This window comes from Lutra lutra, chromosome 15 (assembly GCF_902655055.1).
Source record: "Lutra lutra chromosome 15, mLutLut1.2, whole genome shotgun sequence".
Classification (NCBI taxonomy): Eukaryota; Metazoa; Chordata; class Mammalia; order Carnivora; family Mustelidae; genus Lutra; species Lutra lutra.
Window position 1 is genome coordinate 68,133,080 of NC_062292.1, and position 16,108 is coordinate 68,149,187.

General features: G+C 59.4%; 1 protein-coding gene across 1 annotated transcript; it reads right to left on the bottom strand.

The window, feature by feature from the left end:
- Nucleotides 1-841: 841 nt before the first annotated feature.
- Nucleotides 842-14,438, bottom strand: SEMA4A (semaphorin 4A). The gene is given in 17 exon segments (XM_047705312.1): nt 842-1,674; nt 1,676-1,719; nt 1,722-2,099; nt 2,102-2,146; nt 2,512-2,612; nt 2,877-3,034; nt 3,118-3,236; nt 4,874-5,054; nt 8,159-8,309; nt 9,263-9,435; nt 9,589-9,713; nt 9,968-10,084; nt 10,769-10,874; nt 11,112-11,210; nt 11,469-11,531; nt 12,450-12,610; nt 14,178-14,438. Coding segments are annotated over 17 exon segments (2,349 nt in total). The 5' UTR covers nt 14,386-14,438; the 3' UTR covers nt 842-1,554.
- Between the last annotated feature and the right edge of the window lie 1,670 nt (nt 14,439-16,108).

The following is a 16,108-nucleotide window of genomic DNA, read 5'->3' on the forward strand; positions in this document are numbered from 1 at the left end:
AGCTGTCTGTGAAGGGGTTAAACCGCGTGTTGTTTGCTTTGAGCCGCATTACAAATAAAAATGTTAAGGAAAAAGGAGAAGCCCCAGAGAAGGAGAGTCATGGGAGTGCAGTGGCCAAGTGTGAAGGCGGCAGAGAGGTCAAGGCCCCTTGGGGCTTATGAGTAGCTTCAGAGTCAGCGGTGCAGACAGGTGGGACAGAAAGCCAGAGCACAGGGCACCTGAGAGGGCAAGGTTGTCCCCGGGGGAGCCGTGGGTGGGCAGCCAGAAGGGGCCCTGTCTGGGTTTGGGTGAGAACAGGAAAGAGAGCCCGTGGGCGTTGGCAGGCGGGGTTGGTGGGGGCAGAGCCCTTCTTAGTTTGGACCCTGGAGGGAACACCCAGCGCAGATGTGGGGAGGGGTAGGGGAGAGGGGAGGGGAGGAGCGGTGGAGTGCGGTCAGTGCCAGGGTCTTGGTGAGAGGAGCCCCAGGGGAGCCCTACACAGGGCTGTTGTGGGACTGGGGAAGGGGATGCCCCAGCTGGGGGTGGCCGTAGGGTCTCTCCATAAATTCAGTCTGCCAAGAGTGGACACCGACAGCGAACATGGGGAACAGGATTGGGGACAGCGGGGACAGCGGGGACAGCAGCTGCCCAGACAGGGAACGGCGCGTGTGGGCGATGGATGAGGAAAGGGCTGCGGGGTTGGTTCTGGGTGGGCAGCTGGCGTGGCAGAGAGGTGGTTTGCCTTTGGACGCCCTGGCCCCACGGACCTGGCGCTGCTCCCCACCGAGGCCCTCCGCTGCCGCCCCCTCCATCCCACCATCCTCTGCGGCCGCCTTCTGCTCCCAGAAAACAGCATGAGTCGTGAGCTTGTCTTTTTAATAAAAAATAAACTGTCTGTGATAAGTGGTAGTCTGATCCCAAAATAAAGGAAAGGGGAGAGGAGAGGGCTCAGAGGTCAGCCAGAGGGAGGATGGGAACAAGGCTCAGATTACCCCGTCCTTCCAGCCACGGCAGGGGCCACAACCGCCCCGGCTGAAACAAGAAGGAGGTTGTCAGAGCTCCAGAAGGACTTCCCAGGAGTCAGCAATGTGGCTGGTAAGGGAGCGGGAGGGGCAGCTCCGGGCAGGGACCCGGAACAGCGGAGCCTTGGTGTCCGTGGCGGCGGCGGCGGCGGCAAGCAGCCCCCCCGTGGGGTCTCCAGGCAGTGGCCTGCTATGTCGTTCGTAGCTCAGTGTTTGTTACCACGGGGGCCTGAACAGTCCCGGGTCGCAGGGGCTCCTGGAGCAGCATGTTTCTGGAAGGTCTTGGAACGGCCGGAGATGAAGGATGGGCTCCAGGTCTTGTCTGGTCCGAGTCTGGGACGGCCCGGTGGAGAGCCCAGTGCGCGGTGGAGGGACAGCCCAGAGGGGTTCAGGCCGCTGTGTCCGGCCCGCTGAGGACCACCAGCGGCACAACAGGAAGGCGGTGTTTTGTGCTCCTGCCTGTCCTGGGGCTACACTGCCCCAGGTCCCCCAGGCAGCCCAGCTGGGCACCCCACCCTACCCTACCCTACATGGCCACAGCCCTGCCCAGAGCCTAAGCCACCTCCGTGCCCAGGTGGTTGTTGTCAGCGTCCACATCGCTGGCCGAGGTCCTGCATTCCTTGGGAGGCTGGAGGTGCTGCTCCCGGCTCAGGGGGGCCTTCTCCCCTGGGGGGCAGGGTCCCACAGCCCTGCACCGTGCCCCGGGCTCGGAGAGCCCCAGCGGGGAGGCAAGGAGGAGGAGGAGGGCCCCTGAAAGCACTAAGGCCAGGAGCACAGTGACTGTGAGGAAGTGGGGCCAGTAGGACCGCTGGGCAGCCGGAGCGGCCCCAACCCCAACCCTGGTCAGTGGGGCATCCACACGCTCCCAGGGGATGCCTGCCAGCTCAGGGTCCAGGGCCAGGGGCTGGTCCTGGCTGTGCACCCAGTAGGAGACCACGGGGTGAGAGAAACCGTTCTCTGTGGCCCAGCACTGGTACAGGCCTCCTACCCCGCCCTGCAGCAGCAGCACCAGGGAGCCGTTGTAGACCACGGAAGAGGCTTCTGGGATCTCGGCCGCACCGCGAGTCCAGCGGTAAGAGGCCAAGGCCGAGAGGTGGGGCAGGGGAGCTCCAGGATGGAGTTGGGCGCAGCCTGGACTTCTTTAACTGGAGATGAAGGAAGGGGATACGGCTAAGGGCAGGGGAGCAGGAGGGCAGGAAAGCTCTACGGACATCTGGACCCTGACTCCCCTCTCCACCTTCCAGTTCAGCCCCCACACTCAAAGCTGAGCCCTCGTCTATCTCCAATCTGGACCCCAGACTAACCTTGGTTCATCTGACTCCAACTCTGACACCAAAACAGACTTCAGCCCCAAAATCCGGAATCCCCACTTGGAATTCCCATCCTCCCACCCGAAGCCAGGCCTGAAATCCTCTCCCGGTCCGGTCCGGTGTTGGGCTCACAAGTCGGCGGGTGCTGGGGGGGGCAGCCACCTGAGCCTCCCCCCACCCTCCCCCGGTTCCACACTCACTGATTTGGGGACGGCTCTGGGGCTGGTGGCTCCTGCCCATGGGGCCAGTGGCGCATGCCCACCCTGGATTCCCTTGCTCCGTGTCCTGTCTCCAGGACCTCCTGCAAAGGCAGAGAGCAAACCTCAGGCCTTGAAACAGACCAAAGTGGGAAGAGGATGGAGGACGAGAGGGAGGTGAGGGGTCAGGACAGAGAAGACGTAGGTAAACCCAGGCGGATGGGGCAACTCCAAGACCCCTCGCTTCAACCCACCCCAGGAGGAGCCCTGGTCCCAGGAGGGAGACCCTGGGTGGGACCATGCCCCACACGCTGGGTAAGAAGGTCCCAGTGGCCCAGCCTCCACTGCCGTCCAGGACCGACACTCACGGGATGGGGCTGGGCACCAGGCGGCAGGTTCTGGACTCGGGGTCCCAGGCACAGTGGGGGTCCCGGGCCAGGACACAGTCCACGCAGCTCTCATAGATGCTGCAGTTGGCTCGGGGAATCCTCCAGATGCCCCCTGAGAAGCCTGCAAACACTGCGCCCTGGAAAAGAGAGGGACAGTGACCTCTGCAACCCAGTAAGGACGCAGCCCCCAGCCCCGCCTCGTCAGAAGGGCCCTTGCCACCTGCTCGGGGGCCAGCAGCAGGTTGCGGACAGGTTCCGGATCGAGGAACAGCTGGATCTCCTCCACCAGATGAGCACCGCTGTCCCCACTCACCACAGCCTTGTGGAGGGCCCCTGTGGCTGTGGAGAGACAGACGGTGGAGACTGTCGCCTCTTCCACGGGCCCTAGTACGTGGGCCTCTGACTCCAGACTCCTCCAAAGAGTACCCAGCACAGCCCATCAGGGCTGCTCCCTTCCATGCCATGGGGCTGACGGGAACTCTGTTATCAACTCTGTTATCAACTCTGTTATCAACCCTTGCCCCTCTGTCTTTCCTTTGCAAGAACCCAACCCACACCCCCAGGGACTTGGGGCCAAGGACAGCCATGTGCTTCTGCAGAAACCCCGGCAGCCGCCACCCTCAGCGGTGTGTCCCTCCTCCACAGGCCTCAGTGAGGTCGCGCTGACCGCGTCGTTAGAAATCGCACCCCGCCCCCGGCTATGGCTGGGGGTCCACCCTCCCTCCAAATCAATTTCTAATCTCAAAACACACTAGGTCCGTGGCTCATGCACAACACGCGTTGTCTGTCTCCATGCGTCCCACAGGCACCGAGCTTTCGTCTGTCCTGATCTCTGCTAGAACCCAACAGGCGTGCAGCGGAGACAGTGGCTGGGATCCGCGCACCGGTAGCTTTCTTCCATGGAAGCTCAAGGTCATCTACCCCCACCAGGCCCTCAACACACACACCTGGCAATCTTGCACATTCCCCCCGCTGACTCTCTCTCCTTCCTTCCACACTGACTTTTGAATGTAGCCCTTTCTCCTCACACCTCCCTGCTTTTCCATCCCTCGTCCCCAGCCCCAGACCCCATGTCCTCCTCCGGTACAGAACACCAAAACCTGCCTGTGACAGCAACCTCTGCTCCCTGCCAGACACCCACCCCCAGCCCTACCTTCTTCTACTTCCTCACCCCATCCCAGCATGGGGGCTGCCCCCACCTGCGTCCTGGACTCCAGCTTCCTCCTCGCTCTGCAACGTCACCTGCCAGTCACCCCTTACCCGCCCACTCACTTCCTCACCGGCTGCCTCTCTCCTGGAGCCTGAGGACCTTCCCATCTTAAAAAAAAAAGAAACCTGGGGGCACCTGGGTGGCTCAGTGGGTTAAAGCCTCTGCCTTCAGCTCGGGTCGTGATCTCAGGGTCCTGGGATCAAACCCCACATTAGGCTTTTTGCTCAGCAGGAAGCCTGCTTTCTCTTCTCTCTCCCTGCCTGCCTCTCTGCCTACTTGTGATCTCTGTCTATCAAGTGACTAAATAAAATCTTAAAAAAAAAAAAAAAGATAAAGAAAAAAAGAAGCCTGATGGCAGGAGCCCCCTCCTTCCTCCAGTCTCCCCTCCCCGCTTCCCTTCACGGCCAACTTTCTGAAGGACTGTCCCCCCGCTGGCTGCTCCCAGCCACCCGCCACCCGCCACCGGCTCACTTCTTCACAGCTCTAATGGGGCTTTGGGAGACAAACAGCTCCTGGTCAGGCCATCAAAGCCCTCTGTGCTCTGTGTCCGTCACCCCCTCCAGACTCAAAGCTCAGACAGGGTGGACACTGGGCTGTCGGGCGATCCCACAGTATCCTAGAACCCCACGGGCGCCAGACACATAGCAGGTGCCCAGCAAGCATTTGCGGAACGAGAGCGGGAGTGAACGGAGTCCGAGGTTTCCCTCCGCAGCCTGAGTCACAGTCCCCGCTTGGTTGCCGCGGGACATCGGCAGCCTTTACTCACCAGTGCCCAGGTACAGGACCAGATGGCTGTGCCCGTCGGCGCCCTGGGCTGTCTCCACCGCAAGCCTCGTGTACTCCACACCAGACTTCACCAGCAGGGGAGTCCCCACCACCTGCTCGTCCATCAGGAAATGGTCCTTCATGAAGGTCAAGGCTTTGTCGGAGGAGGGGCCCACGGAGCACTACAAGGGGAAGGAGGAGCCTCAGGTCAGTGCTCTCTGCCCCGCAAGCTCACTGTCGCCTTCCGGCACCCCCACCGGTCCCTCTCTCAAGGCAGTCCCCATCTCAGGACCCTGGGGCTGCTGAATTCCAGGCCCTGCACACAGCACAGCGTGTCACTGGCTCACGGTACCCCCCCTCCGTCAGCTGCCACTGTGCAGATGTCACTCCCCCTCCACACGCTTCCATTTCCTCATCTGCGACGTGAGGTAAGAACATCTGTGTTTCATTCTGATGCCAGAAGGAGCACGCGCACCTACTCTCACTTCCTCCCCCACCCCGAAAGGGGGGGACGGGGCAGGGGGAGAGCAAAGGCAGACGCAAAGCTGGAAGTCAAACAAACAAAGATGGTAAAAGACTGAGCAGGAAAAAAAGGAAAGAATTTTCTTAAGCCAGCCCCGGGGTAGCCAAAAGGGTCTGACTTACAAGGCAGACTCTCTAAAGGTCACAAGTGGCGGTAGCCACCTCTGGAAGTAGGGGTGTGGGGGGCTGCGTCAGGAGGGCAGGCTGGGGTCCCACACGCAGGGCTGGGGGGGGCTGGCCCTGCAGGCCCCGGGCCCAGGACTGGAGGCTCCTTCTCTGGAGACCAGAAAGCCGAGGGTCTCTGGGCACGGCCAGCAGGCACACGTTGAAAGTAGGGGGAGAGACCAGGGGGAGACCAGTGCATGAGGGGACGTGGTCCCCCAGCCCTCCGGCCCCCCAGGGCCAGCAGCCAGGCCGTCTCCCTCCAAGCACAAGGCTGGAAGAGGGCCCCAGAAAACTGGCTGCAGGTCAGAGGTAAGACCTGATGATACTGACGTGGAGGACCCCTGAGAATACCGCCCGGCCAGGCCACCATCCCAGGGGCATCGGGGAGCCCCCGCTGGCGGTCACGTCCACGGAAGAAGCTTCCGGAGAACTTCACGGGCCCTTCTCACGAGAACAGAGAGGCCAGGGCCATCAGACCCGTGAGTTAAACCAAAAACACAAAAGAGACCAAAAAGAACTGATGGAAAAAAACAAACAAAAAGCTAAATGACCCAGAGGAAACAGACCCTCTCCCAGCAAAGAACTACCGAAGCGGTCTTACGCCCCCGTGGGGCTCTGATTGGACAGAGTCTCTAGGCCCAGCCTCCAACGAGGCGCAGGAACGATGGCAACTCCACCACAGAGACCCGGAGGCCCCGAGATCCAGACTGAGAAAAATTCCACAGGACAAGCAAATGGCAAGAGAAAAAAAGACGGTGGAACATACAGATTAAAAGAGCCTTAAAAGAACAACAAATCCAAGGGGTGTCCAGCGGGCTCCGTCGGGAGCATGTGCTGCTCTCCATCCCACGGGGCGAGTTCTAGCCTCACGCTGGGTGTAGAGATTACTTCAATAAGTAAACTTTAAAAAAAAAAAAAAAAGAGGGGCGCCTGGGTGGCTCAGTGGGTTAAGCCTCTGCCTTCAGCTCAGGTCATGGTCTCAGGGTCCTGGGATCAAGTCCCTCATCAGGCTCTCTGCTCAGCAGAGAGCCTGCTTCCCCGCCTCTCTCTGTCTGCCTCTCTGCCTACTTGCAATCTCTGTCTGTCAAATAGGTAAATAAAATCTTAAAAAAAAAAAAAAAAGAAAGAAAAAAAACAGCTAATCCAAAGTTACATATCTTACTTAGATTTTGATTCAAATAAACTGTATTTTGGGGCACATGGGGGACTCAAATGGTTAAGCATCTGCCTTCGGCTCAGATCAGGATCCCAGGGTCCTAGGATCAAGTCCCCAGTCGGACTCCCTGCTCAACAAGGTGTGGGCCCCTGTTCATGTGTGTTCTCTCTCTCTCACTCACTCTATCAAATAAACAAATAAATAAAATCTTTAAAAACAAAAGAAAAGAATTTAAAAAAAAAATAGAGGAAGCCATGGGTGTCAGAACCACGAGAACTTCATGGAGAGATACAAAGGAAATGCCCAGAAGGACGAGAAGGGAAATTCTAGGATGGCAGCAGTGCAGGGGGCTGGTCTGGGATGCAGCTCAAGGGAATCACCTCCAGGAAGGCAAACCTGTTAGAATGCCTAATGCATCTGTCTTCAGAAGAGACGCAGATTATTGAGGAAGGGTTTGGGGTAGAATTAATGATAAGAGCTTAGAAAACAAAGCAGTGAAAAGAGAAAAAGAAAAAGAAAAGAAGAGAAAAAGCAAATTATGAAAGTAAAAGAAGAAAAAAGAAAGAAAAAGAAGAGAGATAGTTACACACCCTCGGGAAATTTTTAAATTATGCAAAAAGGAAACGTAATCAGGGCCTGCTTCCTGGCTCATCTGTGCATGAGTCCTGATCTAAATACTGATCTAACCAAAATTACTATAAAACTCTGTTGAGAGATGAGGGCTGGGTGCAGTGGTGTGCTGGTAAAACAGCTCGGGGGTGGGGGGGCAGGCAGCCCTAATTCCCGCGGGTCTCAGGCCACCGGCATCATGTCAGCACACATGAGCTTGGAAAGAGATGTCCCCAAACGGTTCTTGCTGGCTGCTGCAGGCCAGTGCCTACATGCCTGGGTAGGGGTGAGGGGCTTAGGGAAGTCGTCACTGCCCAGAATGGGATTCGATAGATCCTACTGAAACTCAAACATCAAGAAGGAGCAGTAACAGTATGTTAGAGATTTGGAGATAAATACAAAAGGTATCAGCTCAGCTAAAAGAGGTTGTCCCTCTACAGAGGGAAAAGTGTAGGACGCTGCATAGGGCTGTTTTTGGTAACTGACCACGTAGATCTGTAAGATTCTGTAAATGCTGTCCGTATACCACTCTGATCAAAACGCGGAAGTTAAATAAGAAAGGCAGAATCAGAGGCCCAGGCGGTTCTTGGCACAGCCGGGGCTCCCTTGTCTCCTCCATGATACCCCGGGTACTTGGGGTGCACTTAGTGGCGGGGGACTTCTCTGTGTGTAGGATGCATGGACACCTGTGGAATGCGGGCTACGGGAGCAGGTGTGTACCTGAGCAGACAGGACTGGGTAACATTTATCGGACACTGATCATGCTTCCATATGCAGGACGTGTGTGTATCAGTGGGGCGGAGGACTGCTGGGTGTGGGGGTGGTGGTACTCACGCTGCCTGGCCGGGGACTGATCTCGGGGACCCCGTAAGTCGTCCAGCGTGACGTCTCTTTGTTCAACTCCTTGTACTTCCCCTCAAAGACACGCTTGATGTCCTTGAGAGAGAAGGCACAGACAGCAGAGCTCCTGGTCCCACCGATCTGCCTGGGGACAACCAGAGCAGACACGGTCATCTCCTCTGCTCTACCAGCTCCAGGCCTGGCCCACCCCTGTGAGAAAGCCCTGGAGGGCAGGAGTGTGGAGGGCCCGGTTTACTGCCCCCTCCGCCCCTGTGATAAGGGCCAGGAGAGCCCCTCACTCTGGCTCATCTTAGGATTATCCTTAAGGATAATTAACTGGGCGCAGGTCTTGGGGCGGCTCCTTCCTGTCTTGCCCAGGCTGGGCTGTACCCATCGGAGGGGCCATAGAACCAGCCCCTGATGATGAAGCTGTGATCCTTTGGGCCTCCTGGATTCCTGGTCCTCGGACAACCAACCAGAGCCTGACTATGAGACTATTTTTATTCCTTCAGCCCTGGTCTGTGAAGACAGGTTCTCTTGTTCCCTTTAGCCAGACTGTGGCACACCCCATATTCTCAGTTCCGGATGCCACTGATACCAGCCCCTGCTGACAGCAGATATCTTTGGTACCTGACATATGGTCAGCAGACACCTAAATACTGTGGGGCCAGATCACAGCAAATCAATGCCCAGTCTCCAAGCAATGACTACTCTTATCCTAGAAATGGTGTTTCCCTCTTTGCTCTGGCCATTAGGAAGCTCAGAGCTAAATTTGTAACCAGCTTCCCAGCACTGCGCCAGCGACAGCCATTTGTGATGTGCTCACCCTATCCCTGCCTTCTCGTCCTCCTTTTTTACTCCCATTTCATCGGTTTGACCTTATGGTCTCAACGTTCCCCTTCCGTAAGCCTCCTATCCTTCTTGGAAGCGGGCAGAAAGAACCTCTCTGAGCCTAATTTTCCCACCTCCACGAAGGTCATGAGTCAGATTCCTGGGACGTAGTGCCAGGTCCATGCCTTCCTAGGTGAAGTGCATGCAGTGGGCGCTCTGGGCCCCACGACACGCGTGCCGCCCCCGCGTCCCCACTGCTCTGCTCACCACTGAGAGCTGAAGGTCGCGTAGACGCGGGGCTCGGCGGAGGCGGCAGCGGGCAGCAGGACAGCGTGGCGGATGACGTTGAAGGGCAGCTGCCCTGGCTGGGAGCACAGCAGCTGGGCCTTCAGGAAGGTGGTCCACTTCTTCTGCAGCAGCTTGTCCCCGCCCACGTCGTTCTAGGGCCGCGGGGGCGGAGTCAGGGAAGCCTCGCCCCCCGTCTCCCCGCCCCCGCCCCGCTCCCATTGGGCCCTGGGAGCTCGGCCCCGCCTCTGCCACCTCCCCAGTGGCTCCCCCGACGGCCGGCCCCGCCCTCCGCCCGGGCCCCAGACCTTGCAGACTCTGGCCACCCGCGACGTGTGGAGCTTCTCGAAGAACTCGAACTCGCTCGCCGTCTCCTCGAAGAAGAAGTACACGAAGTGCGTGGAAGGGATGGCGGCCACGAAGGAGGCGTCCGCTGCGGGGCGGGGCGGGGAGGCTTAGGACTGGGACCCCGGGGGCCGGTTGTGCCGCGGGTGGCCGCCCGACGGGACGCCCCACGGCTGGCGGGAGGTGGCGCTGGGGGCGTCTGCCTCGGGGGCGGGAACTGCACCCCCTCCCCGAACAGGCCTCCTGGCACAGAGGACCGCGGAGTGCGGGAACCGCGGCTCTCGGGCTGGGTCTCCGCGCTCAGGGCAGAGCCAGACCTGGGCTGGGGGCTCGGGTCCTTACGCTGCAGCCAGCGGAGGAAATTGTCGGTCTTGAGGACGGGCTGGGGTCCCAGCGTGCGGATCAGGATGGGCTCGCTGCCCAGGAAGTTGTTCATGGTGCCAGAATAGAGCATCCCATCTAGGGGAGAGGGCGGAGGCGTCCTCGTTGGAGGGTGCAGCTTCCTGGGGCGCCCACAGCCCAGCTGGTAGACCCCACTGAGCACCCTTGTTAGGGCCTCCTGCGGCAGGATGGAGCCTCCCTCCTCGTCCTTCTGCGCGCTGGCCTTGTCCGGCCCTTCCCTGCCTGCTCCCTTGCACGCCCAGCTGAACCCCCTACCAGAAAGGATCCCTCTTTCCTCCCCAGAGTTGGCGGTGCTTTCTGCTTCCACGCCTTGGTCCCACTCTTCTCCTCCTGGAACATCTTCCCAGTGCATCTACCCCAACTTCTGAGGTCCTACTAAAAACCAAAGGCCACCTCCTCCAGGAAGCCAGGGTGGGGAGTCTGTTGTGGTTTGTGTATGGGAGGGCGCAGACAGTGATGTCTCTATAATCTATGGACAAGTGGCTGAGCCTCAGGCCTCTTCTCTGCCCAAGACCCTTACCAGGCCCCCGCCCCGCCTATGTGAACGAACCTCTCTCTACCTCTCCCCCCACCTCCTTTGTGGTTGGGGAGCTGGTGGTTGGGGTGCTGAGTGCCCCTCCAATCTAGTGCTCTGAGGCTCCTGGCTTCCCCTCCCTCTGTCCCTTGCCTTTCAGGAAACTGTCAGCTTCCATATTTCACAGAATGACCTGGGAAAGCCCCTACTGGGAACCTGATACTCACCTGTCAAGACAGCCGTGTGCTTATGGGCAGGATCAAAGGGGCTCTGGCCTTTCCCCTCCACAACCTTGTCCTCGGAGATGGGCAACAGGTAGGAATCTCGGAGTTCCTAAAGGGGGGGAGAGGCTGGGGGCCAGAACGCCAGAGTCTCATGTCTGGGAAATGAGGGGCGTGAGGAAGGGAGAGGGATGTGGAGGGGAACTGGGGCCAAGAAGCTCACAAGGGTCCCGCATCCAGAAGAGCAGGGTTTTCCAGAGCTAGAGAGGGTCGGGGGGGCAGGGGCAGGGGCGGGGTGTAGGTGTGAGAAGGGATGCTCAGGTCTGGGTGTTGGTGCCCCATAACTCACAATGAAGGTACAAGCAGGGCTGAAGGCAAAGGTGCCGCAGGTGTACAGATGGGTTGCGTTCAAAGAGACCAGGACACGGATAAAGTTGAAGCACTGGGTCTGGGGAGACAGAGAATCCGGGTGTCTGGCCACTTGCCCCACACTCTTGGGCCCCACGGGCTGCCCCCACTTCCTGGTGGGGAGAGGGCCCATAATTGCTGGGGGGGGTGTCCCTGGACATCTTCACAGAACGTGATGCAGGCGATCGCCTAGGAAAGAAGCGTCCTCCACTGCCTGCCCAACCAGATGTCATCCCGTGAGGGTCTGGGGACGCAGGGGTTCCCCATCCAGCGTCCCTACACCCGCACCTCCACTCACCTCATTGCTCTTCTTCTTAAAGGCGCACTCACTCTTTTTCCGGTCACTGGCCGGCCAGGGGATCTGCAGCGGTAGGGGTCAGGAGGGAGAGGACAGTGAGGTCTTCTGCTCTAGCTTTGACCCGCTGTCCTCTCCTCGGGTCTGCTTTGAATCCACCAGCACGCACGGTGGTCAGTGCACACTGATGAGCTATAATAACACCAGCCCTTGACCTTGGCTATTGCCCGAAGGATGCCAGTGTTCAGGAGGGTGCAGCTCTACTGGAGAACCCAGCCTGTGGAATGAGACCCGAGTTTAATCCAGGCTCAGCCACTCCCTGGGTGAGGGGTCCTAGTCCATTGCACAGGCTTCCGGAGGGCACAACCAGGGTCATGTGGAAAGTACCCAATACCCAGCAGGCTAGGCAGAGCGGCAGTCGACAAACCACACGTTTCCTGGGGAACTTGTTTAAAATGTCAGTTCCTGGCTCACCTCAGAGAATCTGCATTTTCAACCAGCATCCCTTACGCACAGGTGGCCCAGAGACCACACCCTGAGAGACGCAGCGAGGGAGACGAGGGAGACGCTCAGAGACCCTCAGCTCCGTCCCTCCTTCCTTCCCCCTGTCCTCCTCACAGTGTTCCTGGCAGGAGGGTGACTATGACTTGACACGGAAGCTTTGGGGATTTCTGCCGGCGGGTGGACATCGTACTATTGATATAACTCCAGTCCATGCTTCCTTCAGTGTCAATGATTTCCATATCAGCCATTTTAGCAATTAATGTTATTCGGCCAGGGTGCATGGTACTAGCAAGCAGTGAGGCCACCGTGGCGTTTCTTATCTGCTCTGCAGACCAGATACCTGCGTCGGGAATGGCTGAGCGCCACGAGTTAGAGTGGACAGCGCTTGCGCAGTGAGTCATGCGTGGGCAGTCCAGGCCCCCAGCAGCTGCCCGCACCCCCACGCACCAGGCCAGCACCCGTCATCCCCGGCCTCCTCACCATGTTCTTCAGCTTGGGCATCCCTGGGTCCTGGATATCCAAGGCCAGAATGGCCTCTCGAGCCCCCACATAGAGAGTGCCTCCGTCATCGCTCAGGAGCAGGGTGTCAAAATCCTGGAGGCCCTTCTGGTGGAAGAGGCTGAGAGCCCTGCGTCCCTCCCCTGTTGGGAAGTGATGAGAAGGGGTGAATGATGAGGGGTGGCTGGGCAGGCAGATGATTCCTGAGGTCAAGGTGGGGGGTGGTGGGGAGAAGGGTTGGCAGAGTGTGCTCCCCGGGCCTTGGAAGCTGGACCTGCTCTCCATCAGCGGCTCCCCTTGTTGAGCCCATAGGGGAGAGAAGAGGCTGCCAGAGACAGGCTAATGACAATCTGGGACTGGGGGAAGGTGGCCTGCACCCAAGAGATAGACAAAGGGACAGGAAATCGAGCAAGGCACATGGACATTCTTCCAGGCCTGGGGGACGCTGGGGGCAGGGTAAGGATGCCCTGATCCTGCCCAGGGAGGAGCAGGGGGAGCAGAAGGCAGAGGGACAGACAAAAAGATACTGTGAGCCACATGGGATGGTGTGTCGGGGTAGCTGTGGGTTGTAGGGTCACACTTGCCAACCCCCCTTCCTCTCCTCTAGCAGGAAGCTTCAGCCACTAGAATCACAGCCAAAGGCTGAGCAGAGGGGACCATATGTCTTCAGAGGCCCCTGTTGGCATGGTTGGATGTCACCTGGGCGGGGGAGGCGAGCTGGTTCCAGGAAGGGCATCCTTCCCGGACCTTCTCCCTGGAAGTGGGAGGAACATGGGCCCCCACAGCCTCAGCAAGAAACCAGCCGACAGGGACACCTGGGGGGCTCAGTGGGTTAAAGCCTCTGCCTTCGGCTCAGGTCATGATCCCAGGGTCCTGGGATTGAGCCCTGCATCGGACTCTCTGCTTGGCAGGGAGCCTGCTTCCTCCTCTCTCTCTGCCTGTCTCTGCCTACTTGTGATCTCTGTCAAATAAATAAATAAAATCATTAAAAAAAATAAACCACCAAAAAAGGTAGTAACAGTAAAATGTGATAACAAGAGTCTATCCGGGGCGCCTGGGTGGCTCAGTGGGTTAAGCCGCTGCCTTCGGCTCAGGTCATGATCCCAGGGTCCTGGGATCGAGTCCCGAATCGGGTTCTCTGCTCAGCGGGGAGCCTGCTTCCTTCTCCCTCTCTGCCTGCCTCTCTGCCTACTTGTGATCTCTCTCTCTCTGTGTCAAATAAGTAAAATCTTTAAAAAAAAGAAAGAAAGAAAGAAAAAGAAACCAGCCAATAGCGTCCCAGGGCCTGGACCCCAGCAGGCCGCCCTGATTCTCTTATTCCTGGGGTCCACGGCACTGGACACGGCGTGGTCCAGCATGGTCTGTGTGGTGGTCACGTGCCTGCCATATCCTGGGCCACCAGGTCCACGGATAACCTTCTAGCATGGGCCTTGGTTTGGGGTGTGTGTGAAAGCGGTTAGGGTCTGAAGTGCCCAGCTTGAGGACCAGGCCGGGTGAGGACGGAAGGAAAAACCACCTCCTCCGAGAGGCACCCCGGTCCCTCCCGTCCCTCAGTCTTTCGCCACACGGTTTCTTCACTCCTTCCTCAGTCTCTGGCGCTGCGAGACCACAATCTCCCCCCCTCACCCCGTCCCTTGCCTCCCCCTCTCCCTTGGTCTCTGTCCTCCTCTGCCCCTCCAGTTCAGCCCCATCCGGCCCTCAGACACTTACCTGCGCGGTACGTGATCCTGGGCAAGGGCTCCTGCCCTCCGCCCCCTGCGGTCAGCGGTAGCAGCACAGCCAGGAACAGCTGGGAGAGGAGAAGGCCCAGGAGGCTCCAGGGGTCCCGGCCTGGGGCTGGGAGGGCCATGCTCAGCGTGAAGCTGTCACCAGATGGCTCTGGGGAAACAGGCACTGGGGCACTCTCAGCGTGAGCCATCCTTACCACATCCCCCCTGGGGACCAATGGGAGAACCCCAGGCAGCAGAAGTGGGGGTGGGGGTGCCGGGGAGGGGACAGCTTCCTTTGCAGGGTGCCCGCAGAGTCTCACTTCCATCACCCACAGGCGCCCGCCCGCTGCCTTGCGCTGCCCTTTGGGTCCGAGTCCTGCCGTCAGGCCGTCGTCCTGACCTCCGGCCACCACTGGCCCTGCTCTGTCTTTGTTCTCCTTACTCTCAGGAAGTCCTTCTTGCTGTCTCCTCCTTTCCTTCCCTTCCCCATAGTCCAGACCCCAAAGCCCTGCCTGGACCCAGGAAGGGGAGGTTCTGGAGAGCAGATTCCCACACTTAAAATAGAGGTGAATCGGAGGGGTCTCTCCCCGCACTTTGAGATCAGCGCGTACCCTGGAGCTGCGCCTTCACCCCTGGCCTCGGATGACCCGGGCGGGCCTGCTCTGAACTCTCCCCTCGGCCCAGCCAGGCGCAGGTCTGCAGGTGTTTGATGCGCAGACCTACCTGGCCCTCTCCTTGCAGGGAGGCGATGAGGAGCCCAGCAGGCTCCCAGCACTGCCGGAGCGTCCGCAGCCGACCCTCTCCCTGGAGTCTGTCTCCCCGGGTCACTGCATCTGTGTCCCCAGAATGGTCCACCCCCAGCCACCCGCCCCTTCCTGCATACCCTTGAGCTAGCCACAGCGCAGAAACCCGGGTGACCGGACTCTGGGGTGGAAGGGCTCCCCAGGCCCTGGAGGCAGGGGACAGAGGCCTTAGCCCGGCTGGGCCGGGAGCGCGGCCTTCCAGGTGCCCATAGTGCCGGAGCCAGCCCTGGGAGTTCTGGAAAACCAGAATTTCCACCTCTCGAGTCCTGACAGATCCTTGGCTTGGGCTTGGGCGGAAGTGGGGGGGTGGGGCAGGCAAAGAAAGGAGACTGGCCTCTGTCGCCCCTCCTCTCTCTCCCTGTCCATCCAGAAAGCTGAAAAGGCCAGAAAGTTTCTGGGTCATGTCAGCCACCCCTCTGCCCTCTGTAATGCCACATCCCATCTGACCAGACCAGGAGTGACTTCTCTTGCTCGAGCCCTCCCAGCTGGGAGCCATGACCAGGGCTTCGCTGTTCCTCTTTCAGCTCGCCCACAAGATGAGGTCTCCTCCTGGCTGGGGGCCTGGACGGGCCTGCAGCTGGCTGACCCCCAGACCCCCACTTCCAGCTGAGCCTCTGGCTCTTACCCGCAGCTGTGCCGACCCAGTCCCTCTGCAGCCTGGTCTCCGTCCCCTTTGGGGCAGCACAGGCTGGGTGGCCCAGAGCATGTCCCGTCTGCAGTCACATCTCTGGGACACACTGCTGGGGCGCCCAACCCCCCCCCATAGCTCACCTGCCCCTGGAGGCCCCCGGGGGAGCCTCATAACGCAGAGTTAATGACACATCTCGCACCGAGGGCTCACAGCCTATGAAGTGGGGAGTTTCCGGCCTGCTCAGCCCAAGGCTGGCTGGCTGCTGGGTTAAGAGCACGGCCAGCCCTGGGCTGACCTGACTCCGACCCGCGACCCAACTCCTTCTCAGACGCCCATTCCTCTGGAGGAGAGTCCTTCCTGTCCTGCCAGCCCTCTGGCCACAACGCAGCCCAGGTCACTCCCTAGAATTTCCTCTTGGGCACCCCAGCCCTCTTTCCTTGTCCCTCTGCTCCCATTTCTCTTCCATTCTCCTCGGGGTTGGTCTCAGCCAGGCCCCTC